Consider the following 21,246-nt stretch of genomic DNA (forward strand, 5'->3'; position numbering starts at 1 on the left):
ATTTTCTGAACAAAAATTCTCTCAAAATTTAAAAAAAAATGACAAATATTCAGATTAGGAAACAAGATTAAGCTTTTGGCTTTGATGTTATACTAGATCTTGTTTCAGCTTACTCAGAAAAAATACCCCTTTAAGATATGATTTCAATCTTAAAGGGAACGCAATTTGCTCAAATCTTTGTATGAGAACTGTGACAGAAGACGTTTCTTGGGATTTTGATTAGTCCTGAGTTTTATCATCATCCTTAATTAATAAATATATCTTTATTACATAACTAGAATGTCTTTGGCTGAATCCTGACATCCCAGAAGAGATTAAGGACAGGATTGTACTTTTGATTTTACATAATAAGAACATTTATTAATAACTTGATCCACAAGAATTTTGTCTTTCCCACAATTTCAGTAATTTTCATTAAAAAAAATACCTACACCAATCCACCCCCAAAATAGCTACTTTTACACCCAACCACTAAAATAGAAGTAGTTTCACCATATGGAAAAGAAAAAGGAATGCAGACCACCTTCCTTCCTCACTTCCCATTATTGTAGGCAATCTACTAATGTTGAAAACTTTGGGCCTTGCTCTAGAGCTTGGTAAATTATATTATTCACTTGTAGTTTTTTAGATCAGAAAAATATACTTTTGGTTCATCCTACTAGGAAATGTTTTTTCAAGGGTCTGGCCCATATCTACTATATAGTATAGGACCATTCAGATACTTGGGACTTGACAAGATTCAAGGACTCTTTTTGCCCTCTGTCCCTTAAAACCTACTCCAAATGGCTTATACAACAAATAGAAAGCGAACAAAAGATATGGGCGTGTATGACTTGATTTCCTTTTATCATGTTCCAAAAGATAAGATGCATCTAGGCCCATAGGCCAAATCACTCTAGAATTTTCAAATTCCAATTATATTTGCCCTTGTCAACTTACTCAAAACCTCACAATTTAACTGGAGAAACTAGACTTCATAAATCAGAAATAATAATCATCTTTTAAAAAAGGGTTGGCTTGGAGAGGATAAAATAGTTTCATAAGCCTCCTCCAAGATTGTTTATGGCATCTGAGGCAATGCCAGAGGGTTAAAAAATCTGTTTAGAAGTTATGCTAGTGGACTACTTGTATCTGGTGTTCAAATACCAGATTTACTTTGAAACAGTATACATTTTATTCTTGAGCACTGCATCAGACTTTACTAGTTGTAATTTAATTTACAACCTTTGCTTGGATTATTTATCATAATGAAAGGGCTAAAGCAGAGATCCCTTTTGAGAAAGCTGTCCTGAAACTATCCTTTAGTTTTCCTGCTTCTCAATCTCCTGCATAACTGAAGCAAGAGGAATGTTACCCATTTACAATAAGAGCTCCAAGGATATGCTGCTTCTACAGATTCTATACTCTTCTTTCTGGCTGCTATCATATCCATCACCTTGATTGCCAAGCAGGACTACTCTCATCAGCCTCAATCCCCACACCTTCTGCTGTAGAGGGAGGCATCTGCCTGGCCAAAAGCTACTGGGTTAAGCCTCTCAAAGCCACTGAATTAAAGTTTTTACAGCTTTTTTACCAATGTGAAAATTGTTGAGCAAAGTCTAAAATATTCCACTGTAAGGAAAACAAATAATCAGTCTGAGGAACAGATGATAAGGACCTTTGATTTTAATTGCAGTTTTGTCATTAAACTAAATAGGGGAAAGACTGTGCTGTAACTGGTCATATCTATAATGTGGGGCTGCCGTGGGATCAACATCCAGAACTTTTCATTCCTTGTCATTTGCATGAATTACTAAGCAATGCTCTGTCTCAAGGACTCTGAAGCTTGCAAAAGTAGTATGGACTTTTAGAGTAGTATGGCCACTGCTCTCTTGGCTTGCACTAAAGATTTATATTTGTACATAGGATTGTATGGCTCTAATAGTTTCTGCTTCCTGCTTTGTTCGGGGATTTCTGATGGAAAGCACCCAAAGCACTCCAAAGAGTATGAGACTGACATTTGGAGAATGCAAGATGGGTAATCATATTTTTTCTAGTGTGTGCTTTATTTCTGAATTTCTGTTTGACACATCAGAAAACAGAAGCAATAGTTTTCTTGAGTCCTTAAGGAGGAAGAAATGCAGTTCCAGTCATGAACTTCCTGCTTTATTTCAATTATGGAATGACTGAGGTACATTAAACCCCTGATGGCGCATGATATTCCCTATGCTGTGCTGTGCTGTGCTTTCTTCTTACATTTGTTGATCTCGTTTATTTGGGTTTTAATTAAAAGAAAAAAGCAATGGGCTATGTCAAGCATACTGCATATTCTCAAATAATATATAATACACCAAAACCAATATTTTTAGTGGCTTAATTTATGTACCTAAACCTATACTCAAGCACCTTAAGTAAATAATCTGATTTTCAGAGGTGCCAAGTACCCACTGCTCTGAGCCTCCTGAAAATCAAATAGGAGAAAATATCCCTTTCTCAGCACCCTGTGTTACTACAGAACTGAATACAATGTATTCAGTTTAAATGTATATTTTTATCACTCTTATATTAAGAATGAGGTCTGAAAACATATAGGGCTCAGACTTCCGACATTCTTGCCTGCTAATGCTGCTCACATCCCACTAGATTATACATTTCCTGAAAACCAAGTCCTCCTTTGACCTGAAAATACAATTTACAAGTATTGTATTTACTTGCATAAAACATGAAAATTAGTAACTGAAAAAATCTGGGGGTGGGGGTTAAAAGAGAAAATGCCTAACCATTTGTTTTCCAGCTGAAGGTTGGGGCTGTGCCATGCTGGGGCAGGACTCTCATCAGCCTCAATCCCTCCACCTTCTGCTGAAGAGGGAGGCATGTGAGTGGCCAAGAGCTACTGGGTTAACCCTCTCAAAGCCACTGAATTAAGGCTTTTACAGCGCTGTTCCCCATGTAATTCAGAGGCACCCCACAATAGCTGGGGAGGTTTTTTTTCTTCGTTTTGTCTTCCCAAAACAAGGTACATGTCTTATTCAGGGGCATATGGAATGTGAATAAATACAGTTTATGCATTAACACCACACAGGAAATATGTGGTTGCGTGAGCTTGTCCACAAAAGATGGCTTTGCAAATAGTGTCCAGTTATTAAGGCTATGTTAGTAGTTTCCCCACATTTGTCAAGATCTTTTTATGAAGCTGGAAAAATAAACCAGAGAAAAACAAAAACAGTGAAACTTACCGTTCACTTGAACAAACACCACAGCCTCATCATGCCCAGCCACATTCTCAGCCTTGACTGAGACACGGTATATCCCGGGGTTCTCATAACGATGGCGGATAGGTTCACCAGTCATAGTGAGATTCACATATATTGCCTTAAATCCATCTCCAAGATCCACCTGGTACTTAGTATTTAGAACATCTCCCTATCAGAGGAAACAAGTCAGAAATGTTTGGATAGACAATATTCAAATTGGAGACATTGCTGTTATTGTTACTACAGAACAAAAAGGGGTGTGTGTATGCGCATGTGTGTATTAATATTCAACTATCTGTAATATAGTTCCAAACAATGAAAATAAAATATTCCAAAGCAATCAGCAAGTTGTAAATGCATTGTGTCACAGTGATGTCACCCCATCTGCACACGGCCAACATCTCTCTGAAACACTGCCCACTATGCTAGTGAAACTATAAGTCCTTGAGCACGGTTGCTAGCATACTGTGTATGTAAAGTGCTCCACCTGGGGACGAACAATCCCCAACACACCTACAGGCTTGGCAATGCCAACCTGACCAGCACCATGAATGAAAGGGACCTGGGGGTAATAACTGACCACAGTATGAACATGAGCCAGCAGTGTGACGCTGTAGCCAGCAGGGCCAACAATACCCTGGCACGCATCAATTGATGCACCCCCAGCAAAACCAAAGAAGTGATTCTCCTGCTCTATTTGGCATTGGCAAGACCACAGCTGGAGTACTGTGTCCAGTTCTGGGTGCCGCACTTTAGCAAGGACGTGCTACAGCTTGAGAGAGTGCAGAGAAGGACCACCCATATGATCAGAGACTTGCACAGCAAGCCATACGAGAAAAGGCTGAGGGATCTGGGACGACTCAGCCTGAAAAAGAGAAGGCTGAGAGGGGAGTTGTTAGCAGTTTATCACTACAACAGAGGCGTACATTAAGGGCTCGGTGAACAATTGTTCACCAGGGCACGCTTGGGGAAAATTAGAAGTAATGGCTACAAACACCTGGAAGACCATTTCAGGCTCAACATGATGAAAAACTACTTCACAACTAGGGTGTTCAGACTGTGGGATAAGCGCCCTCCAGAGGTGGTGCAATCACCTACCCTGGAAATCTTCAAGAGGAGACTGGACAGTCACCTTGGTCTGGTCACCTGACCCCAGTTGTTTTTCCTGCTTGGTGCAGGGGGGCTGAACCCAGTGATCTTGCAAGGTCCCTTCCAGCCCCTTACAATCTATGAATGTATGAATCTGTGAACAGAGCCATAGCCAAGATAAAAGTCAGGAGCATAAGGCATGAACTCTGAGACTTAGTGATGTGGAGAACTGAACTGCAGTTGGGAAATAGTATATACATCCAGACATATCTTTATGCCATGTTAGAGATTTTGTGTAATTTACTGTAACACCAGCTCTTCTGAGAGCTCATAAAAGTGCCACTATCTTGTTAATATTAAGCCTTGTGCATTAGGATGACTATGATTGTCTTCAGTGTGCCACTCCATTAAAACTAAAACACACCCATCAAAGGCCTTCTATTGTCACTATGAAGCACAGTGTGACCATTCAGAAGAGACAGATGTCCAATCTGGACATGAGTCTAAAGCCAGAGGAAACTTCTATTAGCTTTTAGCTCTGGACCATGACATTCAGTTTTAAAAGTTCTGAGTGGATCTGGAGAATGGCTGTAGTGCATCTATATACTGTACTAATTTGGTCACTAAAATCATTCATCACACCAAAGAAGGTTTTCATCCCAATTACATTACTTTACCATACAGACCACTGTCTGGAACAGGGTATGGGTGTTGTTGTCATCACTGTCGTTACTACTACTACTACTATTATTACATTATATTGCAGTTTGGTTCAGTAAAACATTTCATTCCTTTCACATAGAAGAGAAAATGTATGTTCATATTAAGAGAATACTCAGAATAAAGAACATCTAGAATTATCAAATGCTTTGTCTCCATATTGTCTGACCAAGAAAAGGAGTTTCTTGCCTTGTATTGTCCTCTGTTGTGAACATTTTCCTACAAATAACCATTTTCTTTTGCTGCAGATAGGTAGCATTGAATAGAGGAAACAATGCCTTATGAAAATTTAAAAAGGAGATGCTTCAGTTATGTGCTTGTACATGCAAAACCTTTGGGGGCCTCTAAGAAAGCTAATAAACAGTATTTGCTTTTTATGTTAGAAAAGCACGTGCATATCATCTCCAGTGATAAAAAGATACTGTTCAATGCTTGGAGCTGGAAGAGTTCTGCTGAATGTTCTGTTTTGACCTCCCCCCTTCCTGATGTTACACTGACAGTGATGCTCTCAAAGCACTGATACCCCACTCCGATTGTTCTATCAAAAGGAAGAGATAATAATGACTTGACAACAAAAGAGGAACATAGGAAAATGCCATTTAAATTTAATAGGCCTTGAACACTTCTATCTGACTACTGAAAATAATGGGTTGCCTTGATTTTATTGACTCATACATTAAGTGGACTGAGCCAAGATATAGTGGGATGGCTTATTTTCTTTTTATTATTGTATCTAAACATGGTTATTCATCACCTGGACAAATACAGGCGTGAGCAGAAGACCCTTGCAACAAATAATTAGTATTCAAATGCAGCAATAAATCCCAAATTGTATGAGACTGATATAGTAGAAATGTTGCTTACACTCCCTACCTGTCAGAAGAGCTAATTAGCCTCTTGTGTAAAATTTGCTCTTCTCTTTTTAAGTTCTGTGGAATGTTATGGACATTTGAGCATTAATATTGATTCTCAGCCATAGGGGGCAGCAAATTGTCACATTTTTTGTAAAACTCCATTACACGTCAGAGTACCAGACACAGAGAACACTGAAAATATATGGAACACCAGTCAAATGCCAGGACTTTTGAGAACATTTTCATATCTTTAGATGTTCCACTAAATGACAGAAAGATATAAAATTCATCCTCCAACAAAAATCATAACTTTAGGAGCCCCATAATAATAATAAGAAATGATAAACAACTGAATTCTAAGATTATAGTTAAGTTCTGTATTTTTACTAATAATGAGATGGTGACAGCATACAGAATTAAGGACTGAAATAAAATATATCTGGCCTCACAACAGCTAATGTATAAAAGTTGCTTAGGGCCAGATACTGCTATATGTTAAGTAATACCTTACTTTGCATATATTTCCATTGACTGCTCCTGAAGTAAATCAGGAATCCCAGGGTTGTATCAAATGGGCCTAGTGAAATACGTGAATTTCCTTCAGACTCTCTCTCTGAAGGAAGCTTAGATTTTGTGTAGGAGTGGTCAGTACAAGCTCAAGTAAAGAAGAATGGCAGAAGCTAGTACTTAATGCGTAAGTACTAAGACACAGAAATATTGCATCCTGCACATAAGACTGTTATAGTCTGCTTCTGGTCTTACCGTTAAGATGTTAGTTCTTTCAATAAACAAACATTGTAAGGATTAATAGTAGATGTCAGATCTTCTTACTGCTTCAGTGATTAACAAAAACTGGTGTTTGACCTTTGGAAAGGAGAGAATGGATTTTCAAAAATGTTCAAGGCCAGCTCTTTAAGTGTTCGGTACCTCAGCTGGCATAAGGGGCACAAACAGAAGTGCAGCTCCCAGCTGTAACTCAGAATACTTTACAGGAAGCGTTCTGAGTTACAGCAATCCCCTGGACCAAACAGAAGTTCACTATTGGATCCAGGAGGGAGGGGAATATAGCTGCTGGCTGCCACCCTGCAGGCAGTTTCCACTAGCAATGGCCCCTCTTCCCTCCCAGCCTGTCCCTGTTTTCAGAATGGGAAGGGGGGAAAGAGAGCAGAGGGAGCTCATTCTGGGGCAGTGGGGCGGGGGCTTCAATACACCCACCCCACCCTCCAGTAGGGGCTGAAAAAAACCCAAAATGAACTACCTCTGCTTCCTTCCCCCGCTTCCCATTCTGACAAGAGCAACAGGCTGGGATGCAGCGCAGGCACAAGTTAAAGAGGAAATTAAAGAGAAGCTCTCTGTTTTGAAATATCTCCATCTGAACCTTCATGCAATGAGGGTCCAGATTTTTGCCTGATCAGCCATCTTTTAAGCAGTGTGCAGCCATGCACTTGTGTTTGGTCATGACTATAGACTGCTTTCTGTGGCCAGATAGGGTGAAAATTATCACTTCTGTCTGTGCCCAAGATGCTCAAAGGAGCACAGCTCCAATTCAGGCATGTAAATAAATCCCAGGGTGCCCAACACCCAACTCCTGCTGGTGTTACTTTTATGCAAGGTGGGACACTTTTGTAAATCCAGGTCCACTCTAGTTAATCCCCCGGTGAGTGAATTTGGGGTCCTGGCTGTCTGAATTTATTGAAATAAGGTTACTATATTTCCAGTTCCAAAAGAGAGGGAGGATTAGATATTTGTGAGGGGCAGTGATATGATGGTGCCCTGGCCCTGCCCATTCTGTTGCCCCTCACTCCCAAGCCACAGACCCCCACTCATGGTGCGGCCCCTCACTCCCAACCTGGGGACCCCTAGCCCTGCCAGTGCTCCTGTCTCCCAACCTGCAATACCCTGCTGCCCTGGGCCATGCTGATGCCCCCTACCGCCAACCTGCAGCCCCCTGCCCCACACTCTGGACCCACAGCCCTCAGCCCCTCACTTCCAAGCCACGGCCCCCTGCTCCCTCTGTCTCCTGGCTGCCCCACCCCTGCAACCTTGTTCACACAGTGAGCTGCTGCCTACAAGCCAGCCCCCTACACAAGTTGCAGTCCCACACTCCATATTGATCAGATGCTGCTGCAAGAGGAATAGATAGAAAAAGGCAGGTGCTAGGATCGTGGGAGTGCCTTCTGTGCTGAGGCAGAGAAACTAAACTGAACTTGATAGGTGCTAGGGGACCCTGGGGACATCTCTGCGCCCAGGTGGCCAGGCATTTCCCACTGCAGCCCAGGTGCCTGGATAGATTCTCCCAGTGCTGGCAGGCACCTGCTCTCCTCGCACAGCTGAGCTGAGCAAAATCCCGGACATTCAATTAGATTTAAAAAACCTGCCTGGACGGAGATCAGATGATCAAAAAAGAGGACATGTCTGGGAAAACCCAGATGTATGGTAACTCTAATTGAAAGGCATAAAATTATTGCAAATTATCCTCTTCTACTGATTGGATGTTAGCTGAAAAATGTACTTCCTGTACTTTTGTCTTCATATGAATATAGCCTCTTTACATCTTACTTTGCTCTTCTCTGATACTACAGTTATTTCAGGAATTTTCAAAGCAGCACAAGCAGACCTGGTGTTTACATCCTTTAAACTACAATTTTCAAAGAAGTTAATGTGTTTACAATGTTTACACACTCCATTGAGAAGACAAACTAGGTTTCTTTGACAGAGTTGTTAGTTACCCAGTCCATTGAGTACTTCATTAAGGAACAATTAGCACCTCCTTCAGAAGCACAAGTTAATCTCTTTTCAGCCCTCAAGCAGATAGGAGATAAATTAGTACCTGGAAATGGTAAATCCAAAAACAGCATAGAAATTTTCAAAAAGCTAAAGTTCTTCATTACCTGCTCTTGTCTGACAATGAAGGTGATGTCTTCTCCAGGCTTAACAGCCAGGCTTTCTCCTTTGATGCTAATCTGTAACCCTTTGGGAGCAATCAGTGGACACATATGCTGGGCTAGATTCTGTTGCAAATCAACACCACCTTCACACACATTAGACACCACTTTCCTGTACCTGCAAGAATGGTAAGTAGTGATTAGTGGGGGTACTGGAGGCAGCATGGAATATATAACAATGGACAATATATTGGAGCCTAATTTGAAGTGTGGTTGACTACCAGATCAGACAAAAACTATACCAAGTCTCATGGCGGAGCAAATTCCAATGCTTAAGCTCATGAAATTTCCAGGCTCATGAAGCTCTTAATCATTGTTAAATATATTCTGCATAACAAACTAAAAATGCCTTGACAAGGGTTGCCTGAGAAACATTCTGGATTATACCTCAATTATTTAGTTTCATTCAGGATCAGTTTCATTCAGGTTTCTTATTTTTAACCATTCTTTAAGATTTATACGTTTCATTCTTGGGAATTCAAACTCTCTGTTACAGCTGCCAGCCTCTTGTGACAATGCAGGGTTTTCACTAATAAAGAAAATACACACAAACTGCAAGTCTCTGGCCTGACTGACATTTCAAGGTTTAGTCCCAATCTACACAACTGCGAACGATGATGTTGTTATAAATGGGAATAGATGCCAGCTGCAAGTTATTCTCAGTGTACATGTCAGACTACCTTGTAGTGAATGTGCTATACACTATTGTTTACAGCTCTCTAAAACTTTCCTTTGAATCTCAGTGGCCCTTATGATTAGGCAAAGAATCCATCCTCTGCACAATGCTTTATCCTCGAGGAAGTGAGAGGTAGGAGAAGGGGTCTGGAAAGCTTAGTGAGGTAATACTTGCTTCTAAGTATTTATATGATTTGAATCTAAAAAAATTAAAGGGTTAACATCAAAGACTTTCTAAAGGCTCACTATCATATGTGCAGCTGCTGTTGTTATAAATAATCCCTAAGATTATTAGAAGAGAATTTAAAGAAAAAAAATGGCTCTCTGTTTGTAGATTGTTTTCTTTTTCATTTGAGCCTGGCTCTGTACAGGGCTAATTGCCTCTGTCTGGGTCTGCAGGGGGTGTTTCCCAGTAAGGCTAACAGCAACATTCAAGCAGAATGGGCAATAGTCAGGGTGTATACAGGAGGGAGATAGCAAGAATGTGCTTTTGCCAGCTGCACCAATCTCTCAGATTTAAAACCCCAGCTCCTGGAAATGTGAATTCCCAAGAATCTCAGCTTTCTTTTCTTAAAATTCTTCCTCCCGCCCCCAAACTTTCTAACCATCATGCCGGAGGGCTCATAGCATGAAAATATATCTACAGAGACTTAGAAACTAGGAGGGAAATAAAAAGACCCCATTTTTTAATGTGTAAAAACCTGATTTGCAAACCAAATTTCACAATTTTTTGGCTTTCACTCATGGTTTATGGGTTCTTGGTGTTGGCAATAGTGAACAAGTTTGAAACCCCTTATAACTACAGCCATGAGCAGAAACATTTAAAAGAGACTAGTATTTTTAAGTATTTAAAAGGACCTAGTATTTTGAGAGAGATTTATATAACTTTTTAAAATAAATCAAGATGATAACACTGCCCTTTCTACAAACCTCTCGCACACTAAATGTACCTTTAGAAAATTGGGACAGCCAATGGTCAGATGTACAATTATGCTAGTATAAAGGGAAGCGTGGACTTACTGCTTGGGAGACCATATCAGCTGATCCAATGTAATCTTGCATTTGTCCACTCCTAACCTACAGTATGTGAAGCTAACCTGCAGTATTTTATCCCTGAATGAAAGAGGGGGAAATTGCTGTTGTTTAGCTTCATTTGTTGCAGGTTAGGAGCAGGCAGATGAAACAATCACCCTGAATTCAGATGCAATATGTCCCTCCTCAACCCCACCCAGCTTTCAAACGGTATCTGTTTTATCAGTTGCTACCCCAACATAAATCACTATACAGAGTTCCACTTACATTTTCTTAAACCTACCCTTTGACGCTTAGACAAAGTGCTTTCCATCTCTGCAAGTTAAGAAAATAACAGACTTACCCAGTGCTGCTTGTGTATGCCTGTCCTAATACGCAGTCTTCAGGAGGGGATTCTGGATTAAACCAAAAGTCAGCAAAGCACTTGCTGGATTCTGACTTCACAGGTGCTGAACGTTCAAATCCATAATCACTGCAAAAACCCACACAGAGTATGTTAGCTGTCCTGATTTTTCATAAATCTGTTTTCTGGGTTAGAATAGGAGTAAAGGAGAGTAATTTTAATGTTATCTGGTAGGAGGTTAGCATCCAGGTTGATCAGTCCAGTTCTGCTCTCAGACCAGAGTTGTGTAGTACATATGAGGGCAGAATGGGTTGTACACAGAATCCTCTCTATTTGCAGTTCAGTTTCTTTTAAAGAGCTCCCTTTACAACTCAAATCAATACATGTATCCTCTTTCTCTTCTGCTTCACTTGTGACTGCAGAGGATTTGTACTAAAGGTCAATCCCAATGGTCATTATTCAAATTTTACTATGTGGGAGTTTATCTGAATAAAACATCAGGATTTGTCCAGTCAGGTGAAAATGATTGTTCCTTCAAAAATGTCAATGGTTTTCTTATTTCATTTTTTTCAAAAGAAAATTCACAGCATGCAGCTTCCGTAGCAACAAACATAGCTTGGCATTTCTCTGCCAGATTGTGAAATTCTACATAATTTCTTGCAATATCAACTGACATAAAACAGAAATAGAATTACTGAACTATTTTTTCTCTTTACCCAGAAACAAATGTAACACATGGGAAAAACAATCTGTCATTCAAATCCCACTGAATTGTTTTATTCTTAGTTTTTGTTTGGGGAAGTGTGGGTTTTATATATCCCAGATTGTCACACATTCCATCATTTTTCAGATACTGTACAGTCCATAGAAAGGCTCACCATAAGAAGTCAGAGTTCACACACTCGCAAACTTTGGATGTGAGAGCTGACGTGAAACTTCTTCCTTTAATGCACCATGATGAAATTTTCCTCTTCCGAAAGCTTCTTTGTTGACCCATGATGCAATGGTCCCCCTGAACATTAAAGCACTGAACTGTAATAACCAAACCATCCTGTCATGAACTCCATCTAATCATCATTTTAGGATGTGTAGAGGAAGACTAGTCTTGTAGCTGAGGCACTCGACTGGGACTCTGGAAATACAGGTTTAATTCTCAAGCGTGTTACAGGCAACCTAGGTAACCTTCAGCATGTCACTCTAGACAAGATTTTCAAAAGTCATGATTTTTTGTGTTTTGAAATAATCACTAACCTAGAGGGTAGAATACACATCCAGGATATAGGAGACTAAAATTCAAATCCTTTCTCTGCCTGATTTAGAATGGTTTGACTACCAGCTTCCCATCTCCCAGATAAGTATTTTAGCCAATACAGTACACATTTATTCTTTCTCATTCTCTGCCTTTGTCCTTCTCTTTTCCTTTTTCTGTTTTATACAAACAAGCAAATGTGCTTTGGCTCTTGGAATTACAAGGCTTGAGCCTAACCCTCTTTATGGATCCAGTGCTAGGAGACACATTTTCTAAAGTGCAGAAGACCAAAATATGCACAAAAATGTAGATCCAGTTCCTGCAATCATACACGCAACTCAAGCATTTGTGCCTGCAAATGGGGTCATTTAAACATGCCTGCACTGATAATTGAGTGGTTGCTAACATAGGATCTATTTTTTTTTTTAAAAACGTACTTGTTTCCAGTTTCTGAGAAGTATGATTTCAGTGCCTCAACACACTTTTCTTGTTATGGCCTAAACCTACATAATACTTTCAAGTGCATGTCATGCCTATATTAGGAGTATAGGAATAGGAGCGTGACAGCAATGGCATAATAGCCAAGAGTGAGAGTTAAAGGAAAGTTTGTTTGGAATAATACGAATTGGCAGGCAAGACGAAACCTGGAGAACACATGGACGAGGAAAAGAGAAAAAAAACTGACAGTGATCATGACTTACAGCAATATATCTCATGTAGTCCAAAATACTAGCACACTACTCTACAGACAATACAAGATAAAGAGAATGAGAACCAGAATGTAGGTAAAATTTAATTTGGCCAGCACAGGAGACATTAGCACAGCTAATGCATTGCTACAGATTTGGTATTGCTCAAGTTGTTTGGTATTGCTCAAAACAACTGGACTCTATTATATGATTGTCCCACTGAGATTCTAAATTTCTTTTGGAATGGGTTTTTACTTATGCTGATTTACATACAAGTACCATATGTGGCCACGAAGCTGGCAAAACATATGACTACATATTCAAATTGCTTCAATAAGTACTATAGATTTTGGCTTACAGTGTGTGTCTCAGAATCCAGAAGGACCACCTAATTATTATGGCAAATCACCAAGTACACTTCCCTCCATCCACAGACCACCATTAAGACAATAAAGGGAACACAAAATCTATTCTCCCTTTACACTAAGCTATTTTGAAGTCACTGATAGTTGTAAAAAAATAAGCTTTGCTCTTCCTTTCAAATATCAAGGATAATCAAAGTAGGGAGCTAGAATCTATGCTTAATGGCAATGGTTTGTGTAGCAGAATGGATATGAACGTTGTTAATTTAAGACCACTGTTTGCTCAATACCTGAAGATTTGTGAGGTCCCAAGATTCATAGTCATCTTCAGTGCACTGCCTTGGGAAAGAAGGTCTGAAGTCTACTTTCACCAGTTCCCAATCAGAACGATAACTGATGTGTCCAAAAACTCTGAACAGAAAGATTTTAAAAAGTTGTATGAGAACGCAAGACCACACATTATAGAACTTTCTAATTTCTATTTACTTTTGCCCACTATTTACATTGCCCTCTGTTGAAAGGAAAGCACTGCAGACTTATTTTTCAGCATTTTTCTTCTCTTTTGATGTAAAAAGGGAAACAAATGCCAATTGTTTACAGGTCCCGAAAATTAATAAAAACTGTATTGCTCATTTATTGGGGAACCATTTTATCATAAAACAATCCAGGGATCACGGTAGAAATATGAATTTTTGATATAATAGAGGACATGGCATTTTAGATTAACTTTTTTGGTAGGTATATTTTGAGATGTTGCAGCTTAGATAAGGGATAGTGAATGTTATCTAGATCTGGAACGGATGCAAAGAGTTAAATTTCCAACTCTGCCTCTGACTTGCTATATGACTGTGACACAAGTTCCTTTGTGCTTTTGTGCCTTCCCTTACCCAGGCCTAAAATGGAAATATTACTAGTGATCAAACCCATAGGAATGTAGAGAAGCTTCATGATTAATGATGTGTAAGGCACTCTGAGATTTGGGACAAGTGCAAAGAAGGCCATATTATCAATTATTTTGAATCAAGGTATTGTATTGGAAATTGTGATTCACCTTCCTGAGGTATTGCACCTAATGCTCAGTGGCTTAGCTTTAGTAAAGGAGTCACAAACAGTAAGATTCCTCTGGAGCAACCTCTTGAGCAAAATGGAAACATCTTTCTGTTAAAAAAATAGGCTGTGCTTTCAAAACAGGGAACGCTTTTAAAGACAGGACATTTATTTCCAAAACAAAATGGGTAAGTGTGACACCCAGCAACAAATTAGTAAGCATGCAGTCTCTATTTGGTAAAAAGTCAGATATGTCTGTGGTTTGCATTACAGCCTATTCAGGCTCATGTGGTTTACTTGCCAAAGAATTCAAGGCTGATTCTGAAGCCAGCAGTTTCTGTGCAGTTCCTCCACAGAGCTCATATTTTGGGCATTAGCAGCCAGCCCACCCAGGCTTATTTACTCTTTTGATTGTGCCTGTTAGTTTGGCTAAATTGCAGACATGATGGCTGCATCTACACGTCACCATACAGCAGGATGTAGGTGGCCAGGCCTGCAGATAGGTCCTGGAAGGGCAATGAGGTCAGCAAGGCAGGGGCACTGGTTACTTGGGGATCTCTCCCCAAGAGGGGAGATCCAAGAGGCATAGTCTGAGACATGAGCCAAGGTCAAGATCCAAGGTTCAGAGAACCATTGCCAAGTTCCAGGGAAAAAAATCCAAGATCAGAGTCAAGGAAGCCAAGCCAAGTAAGGATGCTAGGGAAACCAGAGAGATCAAAGGCAGTGCCAAGTTTCAGGAGAAATCAGGGTCAGGAAAAGCCAAGGATGGGTCAGAAGTCAGGAAAATCAAGGAGGGCTGTGAATATGAGTTTTGTCTGAAGCTGTGTCAAGGCATATCTACAGCTTGAGGCTGCAGGTGCATTTAAAAGGGATAAGTGGTGCTTTCAGCAGCCAATCTGGTTGCAGAGAACTGAGTCAGTCCAATTAGCCAGGAATCAGGGTCAGGTGTGGTAACTGATGTGCTTGGCCCAGCCAGGCCTGCTGGATCAGAGTTCCTGACAGCAGAAAACTCTTGTCAGGGCTTTGAGACTCATGGGACCTTCCGTAGCCCCTCCACACCTCCAGTCATGTGCTGTCTCTGCTTCTGTTTGGCTGTCCCCTGCTTTTAACAGCTGTTCACTTCAAAGATACAGGAAGGGACACAGTATGGCTAGGACAGAGCTGTGGGTCTGAGAAGGGGGAGAGGTGGAGGGTGGGGGATGGTGCCAGAATGAGGGGAGCGTGACCAGCAGAGGTAAGGCTGGGGCGTGGGCTGGGTTGGAGGTAGTACCATGCAGGGTGCAGTCAGTGGTATTATAGTGTGGGGGTGAGTAGGGAACACTGGGGTGGGGCAGCATGGCATAAAAACATTGCTGGAGTCAAATAAGACTGTATTAAAAGACATTACACAACCCCTACATTTGAACTGATCTCTTGTTACTGCCATCCAGTGCTTGGCAGAAGAGTTCAATTTACATATATAAAATGGGTATCAGATACCCAGGCCAGATTTAGCCTGCATAGCCCCATCATTGGGCGCCTGGTGCTGCTCCTGGGTCCAGAGTAGACCCACACATTGCACATGGCATGCAATCAATTCTGGCTGCATAAGATGCCTGTCCTGGCCAACCCAGGACCCATGCTGCATGTTGCACCTCCCCCAGCCTGGAGTGAGGACCATGTGCACTGGATGCAGCATTTGGTGGGGAGGGCATGTAGAGGCCCAGTCTTGTCCACGGGGATGTCCAGATGCTGTTCATCCAGCTCATGGACTAGCCCAGCACCATTGATTCAGTTCATGGGACCAGATGAGTTTGACACCCCTGATGTAAAACATCAGTAAAAACGTATATCAGTAAAAAAGTTTGGTTGTCAGTAAAAAATCTGCATATTGCCGGTAAAAAAAATATTCTTGGGTTGGCAACCTGATTAGTACAACCAGGTAAAAATATCTCCTAGTTTCACTTAGTTTGAGACTGGAAATCCCACTCAGGACACACACACTGTAGAAGAACTGATTAGATATCTGAGGTAAAGAAGTGTATGGCACGGTTAATCCTGTTTTAGCAAAAACTGTACTTATTTAAATAATTTAGGCAAAAAGAAGTGATGGCATCTCTGTGGAAAGGGACATAATGGTGCATGAGTTTGACCTGTTGCAATTAAATTTTCATCCTATTTATCTCTGTCTCTGGAATATAGCTATATGATAGGCTGTAGTTCATTGTAATACAATGTGGGTATATAAATCCATCAATGCAGGGCAGATTAAGAGAGCACAGTTTAAGAGACAAATGGGTTAAGGAATATTCATATAAATTGAATATGTTCAAGTTGGCAGACCTTGATGAAATTCAACGTACAGTACTTGAGTAACTAGCTCAAATAATCTCTGAATTATAAATGATTACCTTTGATAATTCATCTGGACAGGGGATATCCCAAATGACTGGATAAAGAGAAACAGAAAGAAAAGAGGGGAAAGAGGGCCTGGGGAATTACAAGCAGTCTAAATTTCATACCTCGAATGATACTAGAACAAATTATTAATCTATTTATAAGCACCAGGAAGATAACAAGGTGGTAAGAAACAGCCAGTGTGGATTACTCAAGAACACAGACTGTTGACCCAATCTTATTTCCTTCTTTGTTAGTATAATTGGCCTAAAGAAGGAAGTGGCAGATGTGACATGGTTTGACTTCAGTATGTTTTTTGATGCTGTTTTACATGATAGTCTCATAAGAAAACTATGGAAATATGGTCCAGATGAAATAACCATAAGGTGCACAGCTAAAAAATAGCTCTCAAGAACTATAAAAGGTGCAGGCTCAACCTATAATTGGGCGTTCAACAATCTTGATATGTGCTTGCAGTATGTTGGGCATGGAATAAAAATAAGGAATCAGATTTTTTTTTAGTACACTTAATGCATTGGACTTTTTCCTAGGTTATTTGATTCTTCTTTTTAGGATTTTATAAGGGATATAGGCATTCAAACACTTGACCTGTGTTTATCAATTTATTTTGGGGAAAAAAGCTGCCTGAAAACGTGGGGTTGACTTAATACCTAGATTTGGAACTATATAGTAAATCCTACAGATGACACAGGAAGGAGAAGGTATTAGCAGTGGAGGACAGGATCAAAATTCATAGTGATCTTGATAAATAGGAGAAATATTTTGAAAATAACAAAATTAGATTGAACACAGACAAGTGCAAAGCACTACACTTAGGAAAGGGAAATCAAATGCACAAATACAAAATGGAGACTGACTCAATTCACCGTCACAAAAAAAACCTAACAATCTGAGAGTTATAGTGGATCACAAACTGAGCGTGAATCAACAATGTGATGTTGTTGAAAAAGTGAGTAATCTCATTCTGGTCCACAATAACAGTAGTGTCATTTGTAAGACATAAGGAGTAATTATTTCATTCTTCTCAGTGCTGGTAAGGTTTCAGCTGGATTGTAGTTTTGGCATCACATTTTAGGAGAGAGTTAGGCAAATTGGATAGAGTCCAGAGGAGAACAACATGAATGATAAGAAAGTTAGAAAACATGACCTATGAGAGAGACTGAAGGAACTCAGCCTGTTTTGTCTAGCAAAAAGCAGTCTCAGGTCAGACATGATAACAGTCTCCCTATACATAAAGAGGATAATGATTAATTGCTTCCTATGTCAACTGTCAGTAGGACAAGAAATAATCAGTTTAATTTATAGCAAAGATTTAGATTAGATACTAATAAAAAAAACTTCTACCTGCCAGGGTAGTGAAACACTAGAACAAGCTAACTAAAAAAATTGTGGCATCTCTGTAGGTTTTTAAGAACAGATTACACAATCAGCTGTCAGAGGTGGTCTAGGATATTGAATCTTGGCTCAGAGCAGGGCACTAGACTAGGTAAACATCTTGCAATCCCTTGAAGCTTTACATTTTCATGGGACACCAATACTGCGTTTATCAAGCAATCTACTCACATGTGACGCACAAAATAAATCTCTCCCACTTTGGTTCTAGATTTATAGGCCTCCACTATGTGAAGAACAGCAGTGGTTCCCAAACTTATTTGCACTAACAGACCACTATTATCTCCCAACATTTCTCATGGACTACCATGCAACTTTATTATCAAATGTCTCACTGTAAGGTTTGTGTGCATAAGGGCAAGAGGAAGAAACGTGCATGCAATCTGTGGGCTGGCTGTATACTGTTTACTGTGGCCCTGTGGACCACCAGTGACTTATGCAGCACAGTTTACAAACCACTGAACTAGACCGAAATCTGCATTTGCTAAGTCTCACTTCTTCCCAATAGGCCATCCAAGAAACAGACACACATGCTTCACCTAAGATATATCTTAAATAAAGAACAGTACGCATTTACACATCTAACCTTACTACTGGTTATGTAAATCTCACTCTCAAGCTTATAGGATTTAAAGGAGTTCAAAAGGCTGGTACCAATCTGTAGCACAGCTTCATGAAAATTTACAAAGGAAAACAACATCACCTTCCCATGTAAAATTGTGGCCTTGGGGATAAATATCATAGTTAGATTTTCAAAGACTTTATCATCTAATATGCAGCCAAAATAGTGAACTGTTCTGAAAATATAGTCTTAAGAAATTTACAATATTAAAAACACCTAAGTGTATGCTAAAAGAATATCTTGCAAAAATAATAATAACAACAGTAATAATAATAACCTACCAGAGCATTCTATTTGATTAATTGGGTTTCATTAGAAAGCCATCAAATAAACTCTGTTGTAACCATGAACGATGATGCAGCACTAAACAATTTTTAAAAGAAATTCTAATTACCTTAGCAATTCATTTATTTTTATTTGCTAGAATTTGGGTTGCATAATTCTAACTTCTGTATTCCAACTGTCATAACTTTGTAAACTTGCTCCAAGTTCACTTATAAGCACATAATTTTTAATTTGATGGCATCCTTATACAGAGAGGAAAAGCTTAATGCAATCTTTAAGCTAGCTAACATGCTCATTCAAATCTAAGTCAACCTGAATTTAAGATGACCTCCCATTAGATTTTATATATGGAAAATTTATAAATGTGTTATAATTTTCCAGGTACAGAATCTAATTATTGGAGGGTTGTCTTAAACTCATCCCCCTCCCTCTACTATAGCAGGGAAAGCAGTCACTGGGGGAGTCAAATGACTGGGAGGGGGTTAGGCAGTCCACTTGCCCTCTGTCTCCCCTCTTCTTCCCATTGCAGCCTTTCTGCCCCCCTCACCACTGGCACACCTCCCTCACTCCCAATAAACTCTATCCCTCCACCCCCAGTCCCCACAGTCTCTGCCTCTCCCCCTTGCTCCCTGCGGTCTCTGCTTATTCCCTCCTACTCCCTACAATATCTTCCCCTCTGCTCCCCAGTCTCTGCCTCTTCTCCCCCCCACTTCCCACAATCTCTTCCTCCCACCCCCCAGTCTCTGCTTCTTCCTCCCTCTCCCCCCACCCTTACTGACAGACACTGCTCAGACTCTATCCCTTCCCTGCATGTGTGTAACCCGGGCAGTACTCCAAAAGGTACCCCCTCTCCAATTGAAGGGATCACAGCAGGTGCATGAGCGCTGTGGGAGGTGTAGGGATTCTCCTCCCCCTATAGAGCAGAGCCAGACCACCACTGGGGACTTAACCATATACCTTTTAATGAGGGAACATAACAGGCATAATCAGGTGGCGGGGTATAGTGGCCACTACAATGCCCCAAGGGGCAGGATTCAACAAAGGTTAGACACTTACAATCATTGGCAAAAGACAGGGTTAACAAAATATAAAACACAAAACACAAACAACAGAGCAAACAATACTGGTTGGGGAAATATAAAAACACACAAAATACAAAATGTCAAAGGACAAAGAAATATGGGGCCTGCGTCACTGGAGGGGGAGAAAGGGGGAGAAAGCACAATGGCTCCTGTCTACTGCAAGAGGAATTTTTCCTTATTAGCTCACTCACCCCAAGTCACCAAAGCTGGGACTTGAAATCAGATCTCCCACGTGGTAGGCAAAAACACTGCCACACAGCCACCACTGCTCTAAGCTGCTAGGGGTCTTGACCTTCCTGGAGCCCCGGCCTCACATCGACCTGCCTGGTATCCGATTGGAGGAGCTGGAAGCCAAGCTAGGACCCCTCAGGTCACTGCTCAGATCCCCCTGCTGGCCACAGTCTCTTGTAGGGGATCCTGGTGCCCAGCAGGATGCCTCTCTTGCTGGCCACACGCCATGCTGCTGAGGGTCCCACTGCTGCCTGCAGGTCCTGCTCCTTCAGGCTCTTCTGGGGCAACTGCTTCCACCCCACTAGCCCAGCTCTTCGAAGCTCCTTCCTCATAGTCCCTCACTGGTCTCCTCCTGAGTCAGCCGTGCTGCCCCTTTTATCCCCCTCCAGGTGACCCAAGGGGCCAATCAGAGGACATGAGGGGTGAATCTCTGGGCCTGATTGGTGAGGAAAGGGAATCCCAAATCCTCCAATCGTCTTTTACCCCTTCAAAACCCCTGGGCCAAATCATTACCAGATTGGTGAGGAAAGAGAATCCCAAGTCCTCCAATCATCTTTTGCCCTTTCAAAACCCCTGGGCTAGGTCACTGCCAGCTAGCCCGTCACATGTGGAAGCACGGCTCTAGCTGAGCCGTGCAGCACTGTTGGCACTCTTGATTGGCCAAGCAGGGGATGGAGTTTCCATGTGCTCCAGTCCTGTGAGGGAATCCCATCCAAGCCAAAACCAAAGTGTACCTGACAGTAAGAGAGAGAAGGAGGCAAAGCAGGAGGCAGAACCTGCAGAGGGCAAAAAGAGGATGGGCAGACAGCTGCTGTGGGTCTGACTCTGGTCCCAACCTAGGCTCTGACTCACAGCAGCCACCTGCCCCCAACTCTGCTTTGCACATGGATCTAAGATGCGAGGCCTTTCCCCAATACTGTCTCAGGGGGCGGGGAAACTTTGCCTTAGATTCTAGTAAATACAGTAGTTTAAACTTTGTTCTTCAAGGATGTTGGCTAT

The 21,246-nt window shown here is 41.0% G+C and overlaps 1 protein-coding gene across 3 annotated transcripts in view; it reads right to left on the reverse strand.

Annotated features, from left to right (window-relative positions):
• Positions 1-21,246, reverse strand: part of SORCS2 (sortilin related VPS10 domain containing receptor 2) — an 857,365-nt gene that overhangs the window by 39,212 nt on the left and 796,907 nt on the right. For all 3 annotated transcript variants that reach the window (XM_025195414.1, XM_025195405.1, XM_025195408.1), the window contains exons 15-19: positions 13,482-13,602; positions 11,770-11,903; positions 10,892-11,020; positions 8,788-8,959; positions 3,216-3,402 (exon numbers count right to left, since the gene is read on the reverse strand). In XM_025195414.1, coding sequence (XP_025051199.1) covers positions 3,216-3,402; positions 8,788-8,959; positions 10,892-11,020; positions 11,770-11,903; positions 13,482-13,602 — 743 coding nt within the window. The remainder of the gene's footprint in view (positions 1-3,215; positions 3,403-8,787; positions 8,960-10,891; positions 11,021-11,769; positions 11,904-13,481; positions 13,603-21,246) is intronic.

Source organism: Alligator sinensis, unplaced genomic scaffold (assembly GCF_000455745.1).
Source record: "Alligator sinensis unplaced genomic scaffold, ASM45574v1 scaffold421_1, whole genome shotgun sequence".
NCBI lineage: Eukaryota > Metazoa > Chordata > Crocodylia > Alligatoridae > Alligator > Alligator sinensis.